This window comes from Bactrocera tryoni, unplaced genomic scaffold (assembly GCF_016617805.1).
Source record: "Bactrocera tryoni isolate S06 unplaced genomic scaffold, CSIRO_BtryS06_freeze2 scaffold_11, whole genome shotgun sequence".
NCBI classification, from domain to species: Eukaryota; Metazoa; Arthropoda; class Insecta; order Diptera; family Tephritidae; genus Bactrocera; species Bactrocera tryoni.
Window position 1 is genome coordinate 13,083,697 of NW_024395824.1, and position 9,520 is coordinate 13,093,216.

Genomic DNA, 9,520 nt, shown 5'->3' on the forward strand with positions numbered 1-9,520 from the left:
TAGGAATTCTTGTAAAATTCGTGCTGGTTTTTGTAGCTTGGTTTAGGAGATATGCACATTAAACATATTAGAGGGGGGTTAACGCCCACTTTTTCAAACAGTTTTATCCACAGATGCCTCTTGCAACTGCGATCCCCTGTGCCACATTACAGTTTTATATCTTAATTTTGTGCTTATTTATGTCACTTTATAAGTTTTCGGTTAATGGCGATTTGTGGGCGTGGCAGTATTCCGATTACGCCCATCTACAAGTTTCATCAAGATATCTCAATTTTTACCAAAGCTACAGCTTGCACGGACGGACGTCAACCGGATCTCAACTTTTTTCGTCACCCTGATCACTTATATATGCATATGTGTATAACCATATATCTATCTCGTTTAGTTTTAGGTGATACGTACAACCGTTAGGTGAACAAAACTATAATACTCTGTAGCAAGAGTATAAAAATACATATTAAAAATGACCGAAACGACATTTAGAAATCATATCACCCCTATTGAAAAACCCGGTATATCAAATATCTCTCAGTTAATGAGATATCGATCTGAAACTTTGCACATGCCCGTTTTTCCCCATGAAGCTGGTCATTAATCGGAAACAAAAATTGTTTTCTTGTATGAACGACTTTTTTATTTGACGAGATACATATTCTCATAGAATTCGATAAGGATTGTGGTATAAGGCATATATGGGCGTTTTGACTCATATGAGCAGTTACTCTCAGCACACGTATTCTTACGCTATATTGAGTCGCTATTGAGAGCGAAAAAAACAGTTTTGCACTGTGGGATAATGAATTGATTTTCCTGCCAGTTGCGCTGCAGACAGCAACGAGGTAACATAAGTAGTCGGTATGTTGATGTTTTTTTTATGCCCTAGTATATTTTTGCCCCATTTGAAATGTATAACATAAATAAAATGTTATAATTTCAGATACCTTTGGTGGGGTAAATTGGGAGTTGACTACTTTTACTAGCAAACTAGTTAGCGGAAATTTTAAGATAAAGTTGAAATTGTGAAGTTCTCGAGAAATCATGCTTAAAAATAAGGCTTGCCTCGGCATCGGAAATCATAAAGCAATATTTGTCATTCATTTTGAAGAAGCACATAAAGGTACGCGCATAAATAGTATCACAAAACAATCAAGCGGCGCACGATGATGCTTTGCTGTTGTTTGTTAATCAACTGACTGCAAATGTTCTTTGTCCCATGGTAGCCACTTTACGCTCGCGGTTACCAATACATCCATACATTTCATTTTCCCATCTCTGGTCTAAGGCAACGATGCTTATAGACTTATAACTTTTTTAAATGTGAAGGGTGTTATAGCTTCCGGACAGCCGAAGAACGTTTTGTCATGTTCACAAATGACAATTAATAAATGAATTGTGGATTAATTAGTCTACCTATAGTAATAAATGCGTTTGACTGTATTTATTATTATAACAATGTAAACAACATGTTTTGTTTCATATTGTGTGTAAAACATTTGTCATTTAAGTATTTATACTATATACATATTTTTATAAATTATGTATTGAAACAAAGGGTATTTATTATTTAGCTGTCTTTTATGTGCTCTTACTTTCAGACGCTGTACAAAGACAAATAATTGTACCTGATAAAGATTACGATGTAGCATGGCAATTAAAATTTAGTATTGTTAAATATTCATCAGCATTTTAACCATTCTAAAGCGCTCATCAACGTTCAATGAAAATAAGTCGAGTAGTTTTTTGTACTTAACTATTTTCTGTTAGCTATATATGTATAAAGCTGGTTACATTCTAAGGATATTCGATTAAATTTTCTTCGTAGTTTTCATACAAGGCGAAAAGATAGTGATGTATACTTCACATTCAGGCAAAAGAGCATCAGGGATTTATGAAATCACCCAAGCTTCAACAATCATTGAATCTATTGGCGAAGGGAGCCAACTTCAAACAGAAACCAGTTTTTTTTACAGACTTAATGGTAAGTTCAATTTATTAAAATACATTTCAATAACTACATACTTATTAATTTGCTCCAAATAACGTTTATTAAATTAATGTTTGTTTTATACATATTTTTGTTTTATACATCCCGGTTTATCTATCATTAATATCCGTAACAGCATTTTGTCTGCATTGCTTAGACCGTAACAGTTGCCATTAATAAATACTAAGTTCGGTGAACCACAAAAGTTTCCGTACAGCACCAAATCAAAAATTGCATAAAAAGAAGTAAAGAAGTGTCCTTCAATTTAACCGTGTTATACTGTTTAGATTTAAATCACCTATATTCTTATTTTTTGTTGCTAAAATGGCTCGTTTTCTCAACCAATAATGATATTTATAATTCACACCAATAAGTACTTGGGAACACTTTTAATATCAATTTTGCCTTTGAATTTGTCACTTTTTTTCTTTGTATTCATTAATGTTTACTATTTCATCATAGAAAGATATACGCAAGAGCAACGTTGTTTCAAATATCGAGCCTACATTTTCTTTACATTATGTTCAAGTGCCAATAAAACAAACAAGCTTTCGAAGTGTTTCTGAGGACCGCAATTTGTCGATTCCAAGGCGTTCTCAAGAATGGGACTGTCTGAAACCACAACCTGGTAGATTTTGAAAAAGGATTTTGTCTTGCATCCGTATAAAATTGTTCTCACTCAAGAACTGCCCGTCCGTGCAAGCTGTAACTTAAGTAAAAACTGAGATATCTTGATGGAATTTAGTATTCGGGCTTCTTAGTTACAAAAAAAAATTACGAGTTCGTAGATGGGCGTAATCGAACCACTGCCACGCCCACAAATCGTCATTAACTAAATTCATATGAAAAGCCATAACTAAGGACTAAATAAAGATATAAAACTCTAATTTGGCACATGGGATCGCAATAGCAAGGGGCACTTGTGGGCAGAAAATTTTGAAAAAGTGGGCTTAGCCCCGTCCTTTAATAAGTTTAATAAATATATCTCCCAAACCACTAAAGCTAAAATCACCAATTTCGCGGAGCCTAAATACTAAAAATAAATACCGACAGTGGGAAGATGGATGAAATCGGTAGATATCACCGCTCACTTCTCATATAGCGGTACTGTTAAAAACTAATAAACGAGCAATAACTAAATATGCCAGAGACAATTTTGCATCCGAGATGGCATAAGAAGGCTTTATGGGAGCCGGTATGAAAATTGGACGATGGGCGTGGCACCGCCCATTTTTTTCTGAAATCGGATATCTCGACACCCGATCTACCGATTCCGACAAAATTTACTACGTCTTCTCACATTCTTATATCACAGTACAAAAATGGACGCAATCGAAATTTTAAATTTCACTTGATTCCTTAATTTTCCAATACACAAATCAAGAAGCAGTTAATTTAACAGGATGAAACTTTGCACGAATGATGCCCGTAGGGTATGCCACCAAGAATTGTTCAAATCTAACCAAAACTGTTCAAGTCCCTAGGTGCCGAATATTTGGAGTTGACTTTTAATCGAAAATATGGGTCAATGTGTAAGATATATAATTGAAATTCAGAAATAATCCTTCTCTGTCAAGGGTATGTGTATGTATTAAAAATTGGTTTAATCGGGCCAATAATTCCAGTAGTCCCTATATAGCTACATAATATAAAAATTTTTGAACTTTTGGCTGACTTTACACTATATGATTGGGTTTTTGTATTTGGCATGTTAATAATATGTGGTATTGGGAAAAATAGATAAAATCGGGTCGGTACTACCCCAACTCCAATATACTACATATAATTATTTCCGTTTTTTTAACAAACCGTAAGTGTCTGTCAGTATATGAGTTATATATAGTATATGTATATATAAAATTACTTGGATTTCGATTTTCTGGTATTTCTCTGGCTTTGATTTCTGCAAGTTGCAAGAGTATAAAATGTTTGGTTGCATCCGATCTTAGCCCTTCTTTTCTTTTTTTAATTATCTTCGCCGATGAGTCTCACTTTAATCTGAGTAGTCCGTTAAATAAACAAAACTGTATATCCTGGTGCGAAGCAAATCCAGAAATTATGCATGATCAGCTATTACATGCACCTAAACTGACAGTTTGGTACGGTTTTTGGCCTGGTGGAAGCATCGGTCCGTACTTCTTTCGAAATGAAGCTGGTGACAGAGGTACTATCAATGGAGATCGGTATAGATCGATGATAATCAACTTTTAATAGTCGCAATTGGGAGAAGTTATTCTTGACAACATCTGGATCTAACAAGACGGGGCTACGTGCCACACAACACGTGCAACAACCGAATTATTGGGAAAAAAGTTTAGAGATTCGATTAGTTCACAAAGTTGTGACAATGAATGCCCTCCAAGAAGTTGTGACTTAACACCACTAAACTACTTCTTGTGGGGTTATTTGAAGTCATTAGCCTTTATCAATAAACCAGACATTCTTCAAGCTTAAGAAGATGTGCTATTCAAGACATACGACTTGATTTATTAGAAAAAGTAATCCAAAATTTGCTTGATCGAATTCGTTCCTTCTAAAGAATTCGTGGAGGCCATGTGAATAATGTTATATTCAGAACTTAATTGTATCGATTGTACTTCCTCTTCTTCTTTACTGGCGTGGAAACCGCTTCCGCAGTTATAGCCGAGTTAACAACTTCACGCTAGTCGTTTCTTCTTTTAGCAAGTTGGCGCCCATTGGAGATTCCAAGCGAAGCCAGGTCCTTCTCCACCTGGTCCTTCCAACGGAGTGGAGGTCTTCCTCTGATTCCCCCGGTGGGTACTGCGTCGAATACTATCAGGGCTGGAATGTTTTCGTCCATTCGGACGATATGACCTAGCCAGCGTAGCCGCTGTCTTTTAATTCGCTGAACTATGTCAATGTCGTCTCATACAGCTCATCGTTCCATCGAAAGCGATATTCGCCGTAGCCAACGCGCAAAGAACCATAAATCTTTCGCAGAACTTTTCTCTCGCACACTAGGAAAGTCGACTCATCATATGTTGTCTTCGTCCATGCTTCTGCACCATACAGCAGGACGGGTATAGTGAGTGACTTATAAAGTTTTGTTTTTATCCTTTGAGAGAGGACTTTAGTTCTCAATTGCCTACTTAGTCCAAGGTAGCACTGCCGCAGGATGTATTTCGAGGCTGGCGTTATTGTTGGTGTTGATATTGGTTCCTAAATAGACGACATTATCTACAACTTCAACAGTGACGTGGGTGCCTAGTCGCGAGTGCGACGACTGTTTGTTTGGGGACAGGATTTCGTCTTGCCCTCGTTCACCACCACACCCATTGGCTTCGCTGCCTTATCCATTCTGGAGACATAAGAACTAACGGCGCGGTTGTTAAGTCCAATGTTGCCAATATCATCAGCATACGCCAGTAGCTGTACACTCTTATAGAAGATTGTACCTTCTCGGTTTAGTTCTGCAGCTCGTATTATTTTCTCCAGAAGAAGGTTGAAGAAGTCGCACGATACGCAGTCGCCTTGTCTGAAACCTCGCTTGGTATCGAACGGCTCGGATAGGTCCTTTAATCTTTCACACAATACGCTCGATAGAACCTTATACGCGATGTTGAGGAGGCTTATCCCACGGTAGTTGGCGCAGATTGTGGGGTCTCCCTTTTTATGGATTGGGCATAGCACACTTAAATTCCAATCGTTGGGCATGCTTTCGTCCGACCATATTTTACAAAGAAGCTGATGCATGCTCCTTATCAGCTCTTCGCCGCCGTGTTTGAATAGCTCGGCCAGCAATCCATCGGCCCTCGCCGCTTTGTTGTTCTTCAGGCGGGTAATTGCTATTCGAACTTCTTCATGGTCGGGCAATGGAACGTCTGCTCCATCGTCATCGATTGGGGAATCGGGTTCGCCTTCTTCTGGTGTTGCACGTTCACTGCCATTCAGCAGGCTGGAGAACTGTTCGTTCCATAATTTAAGTATGCTCTGGGCAGCGGTGACTAGATCACCTTTGGGGGTTCTACAAGAGTATGCTCCGGTCATGAAACCATCTGTAAGCCGCCGCATTTTTTCGTAGAATTTTCGAGCATTACCCCTGTAGGCCAGCTTGTCAAGCTCTTCATACTCCCGCATTTTGGCCTCTGTCTTTTTCTGTCTGCAAATGCGTCGCGTTTCCCTCTTCAACTCTCGATATCTTTCCCATCCCGCACGTGTTGTTGCCGATCGTAACGTTGCGAGCTAGGCAGTCTGTTTTCTCTCCGCTGCGACACGGCACTCCTCGTCGTACCAGCTGTTCTTTTGCATTTTCCGAAAACCAATGGTTTCGGTTCCAGCAGTAAGTAAGCGGTTTGAAATGCCGTCCCACAGTTCCCTTATACCGAGTTATTGACGAGTGCTCTCAGAGAGCAGGAGTGCAAGTCGAGTAAAAAATCGTTCGGCTATTTGTTGTGATTACAGCTTCTCGACGTCGAACCTTCCTTGTGTTTGTTGACGTGCGTTTTTTGCTGCACAGAGGCGGGTGCGAATCTTGGCTGCAACAAGATGTTAGGACCTTGAAGCGTACGCACGCCTAGAACACCGGAGACGTGTCTTCAGTCTATCACAACATGATCGATATGGTTGGTGTCTTTTCGTTCCGGAGACAGCCAGGTAGCTTGATGTATTTTCTTGTGCTGAAATCAAGTACTACATATAACCATATTTCAGGCCCAGCGACGTCGATCAGCCGCAACACATTTGGGGATGTTTATTCGTAAGGGCTGAATTCACCGACTGTTGCGCCAAAGAAACCTTCCTTGACCACCCTGTCGTTTAAGTCGCCAAGCACGATTTTTACCTTTTTTGTACGCCCAACAAATCACTCTCATCTAACACTTCTTTCCCTTTGGGCCGACCCCCGCCGGGAAAACGCAGCATGATGAAGACCTCCACTCCGTTGGAAAGACCAGGTGGAGAAGGACCTGGCTACACTTGGAATCTCTAATTGGCGCCAACAGCGAAAAGGAAGAACGACTGGCGCGTTGTTGTAAGCAATAAAGAAGAAGAAGTTCCCATATGTACAGACGAACATGATTAAACCGGTTCAGAGCTTATAGATATATATTTTATATTTTACTTCGTGCAAACTGTTCAAGGTATAAACAAATTCTTCTATTAACACTTCATTAAAGTGTTGGTGCTTGTGGCATAATACCAGTTCTAATACTTTAAACTCCGGGGAAACATTTAACAAAAAATTGCTTGCTTGCTAAGAATGTACGTATATTGGGTACATGGTTTTAGTTAACGCAACTTCTATTTTATATGTACATCATGAAATGTATGTTTATTTCCATTATTTTAAATACGGCACACCATGCGTTTTGTGAACATAATTCTTTATTTGCTTTTATTTTCAGCTCGAATACCTGCTCGTTTGGTACTTTACTTTTTGTCATGGTCTGGCTTTTTGGTTTCATTTATGATGCGCAACGATATAAATTTTGCCCTCGTGGCAATGGTGCGTCCATCAGACCTGTCGAGTTCCTTAAGCACTTCTGATTCCAGCAGGAAATTGTTTAGCTCCGCTGATAAAAATGAAACACACAAACGACTATTTTTTAATAATGACAATACGAATATATCTGTGATAAACTCAACAATGGTAATATTTTATGTAACATTTTTGATGTTTCGAATATATACAACATTTTTATAATTTTAGAACTCCGAAAACAATGACGACTTATATGATTGGTCTCCAACGGTGAAATCAATAGTTGTAAGCTCGTTTTACTGGTGCTATGTATTATCACAAGTTGTCGGTGGGATCGCTACACAATACTTTGGTACAAAACAAGTATTTGGGTGGTCTCAATTTGCTACAGCGTTATGTAGCCTATGTATTCCCTTCGGGGCTGACCTACACTATTCCGCTGTGATAATATTGCGATCTGTGCAAGGTTTCGCTTCTGGATTAACATGGCCGGCTATGTACGCAATAGTAGGCTATTGGATACCGTTAGCCGAACGGTCCAGGTTTATGTCCAGTTTTCAAGGCTTTAGTATAGGTATCGGCTTAACATACCCTTTATGTGGATTTATCATTGATAATTTCGGCTGGCGATATATCTTTTTTACCACTGGTTCTTTAGGTATGATTTGGTGTATATTGTGGTATTACTTAGCGTTTAACACGCCTAAGGAACATCCACGAATTTCTTCTCAAGAAATTGAATATATTGAAGTAAGTGTTAGTTCAGAAACAAAAGAAACAATAGGCATGAAGGTGCCATGGAAATCAATTTTTACTTCCTTGCCTGCGTATGCGATTGGCATAACCACATTTGGAAGAATTTGGATTCACTATATATTTATTGTGTGTGGTCCAAATTTTATGAAAAATATGCTTAAATTCAATTATAAGACCAACGGCTTCCTCTCCGGAATGCCTTTTATTTGCTCCTATATCTCGTCTGTTTTATTTTGCTATGTTGCTGATAAATTGATGCTAAGTAATTGGATGGGTCTCACAAATGTTCGCAAACTCTTTACCGCATTATCACAAGTTGTACCTGGCATTCTGGTATACTTGATTGGATATATAGACAAAAACATTGCATTATTATTGGTAGTTTGGTTTGTGTCAGTTACATTCATAACAGCCTCATATGCAGGTGCAATGGCTAACATTGTTGATATTGCTCCGAATTTAGCTGGTCCGGTTCTTGCTTTTTGCCAAACAATACATATGTCAGCATCATTTCTTTCTCCACTGGTATCCGGTATAATAGTCACAAACGAGGTATATTTTCCCTTATTAGTAATTTTACGTTCAAAATACGTTGTATGTTGCAATAATTTTCAGAGTTCTATAGAACAGTGGCGTCTAGTATTTGGTGTTTCTTCCGTAATTGCAATATTAACATTTGTCGTTTATCAAATCTATGGAACTGCTGAAATTCAGAACTGGAACTACCCCCAGTCCCGCAATGATGGTTCTGCAGAAGAGTGCCAAATCCTTAATAAGCGGAAAGAGAATATACGGAAAGATGATTTGTAAACTATGTAATTAAATATATGTACTTAACCAACTTACAGTTTTTATACATCGCTTTTATATGTGCTCTCTTAACAAATGCAAAATTTACAAAGGTATATAAAAATATAAGTATGTATGCGTCATATGCAAACATATAAGAAGTAAACCATATGTATGTATTAGTTGTTTTGAATTTGTTAGTAATGTGAAGGTCTTAATACTATTTAAATAATGTGTGATTTGTTTAAGGAATCGGATATTAGAAAAAAATATAATAAAAATGAAACTTGTTAATTTTACATACATTTCAGAACATCATCTATTATTTAAGTAATGTGGAGTACAAGAAACAGTATATGTAGAAGGAACTTTGCTACTCAAAAACTATCAATGATGATGATTTGCATGGATCAAATTCCATGCTTTATAGTAGTATTTATTATTATTTTAAACATAGAGCCTGTGAAAGTGTTTATTTTAATTAAAATTATTTTCCTAAAAATCCAATATTTTACCGAAATTTTTATCCTAAAACAAGAAAAAACCTAACG

The 9,520-nt window shown here is 37.7% G+C and overlaps 1 protein-coding gene across 1 annotated transcript; it reads left to right on the top strand.

Annotated features, from left to right (window-relative positions):
• The first annotated feature begins 1,023 nt into the window (after positions 1-1,023).
• On the top strand, positions 1,024-9,279 carry LOC120779488 (sialin). Its single transcript, XM_040111774.1, has 5 exons — positions 1,024-1,117; positions 1,823-1,978; positions 7,348-7,592; positions 7,653-8,732; positions 8,796-9,279. The coding sequence occupies exons 1-5, from the start codon at positions 1,039-1,041 to the stop codon at positions 8,988-8,990; spliced, it is 1,755 nt and encodes a 584-aa protein (XP_039967708.1). The 5' UTR covers positions 1,024-1,038; the 3' UTR covers positions 8,991-9,279.
• Positions 9,280-9,520: the final 241 nt, after the last annotated feature.

What these genes read in the sequence shown, in the direction of transcription:
- LOC120779488 (XM_040111774.1), top strand. Translation starts at nt 1,039, where the DNA reads ATGCTTAAAAATAAGGCTTGCCTCGGCATCGGAAATCATAAAGCAATA. An exon ending in CTGTGATAAACTCAACAATG is followed by an intron (nt 7,593 to 7,652) that starts GTAATATTTTAT and finishes TTATAATTTTAG; the next exon opens with AACTCCGAAAACAATGACGA. An exon ending in GTATAATAGTCACAAACGAG is followed by an intron (nt 8,733 to 8,795) that starts GTATATTTTCCC and finishes AATAATTTTCAG; the next exon opens with AGTTCTATAGAACAGTGGCG.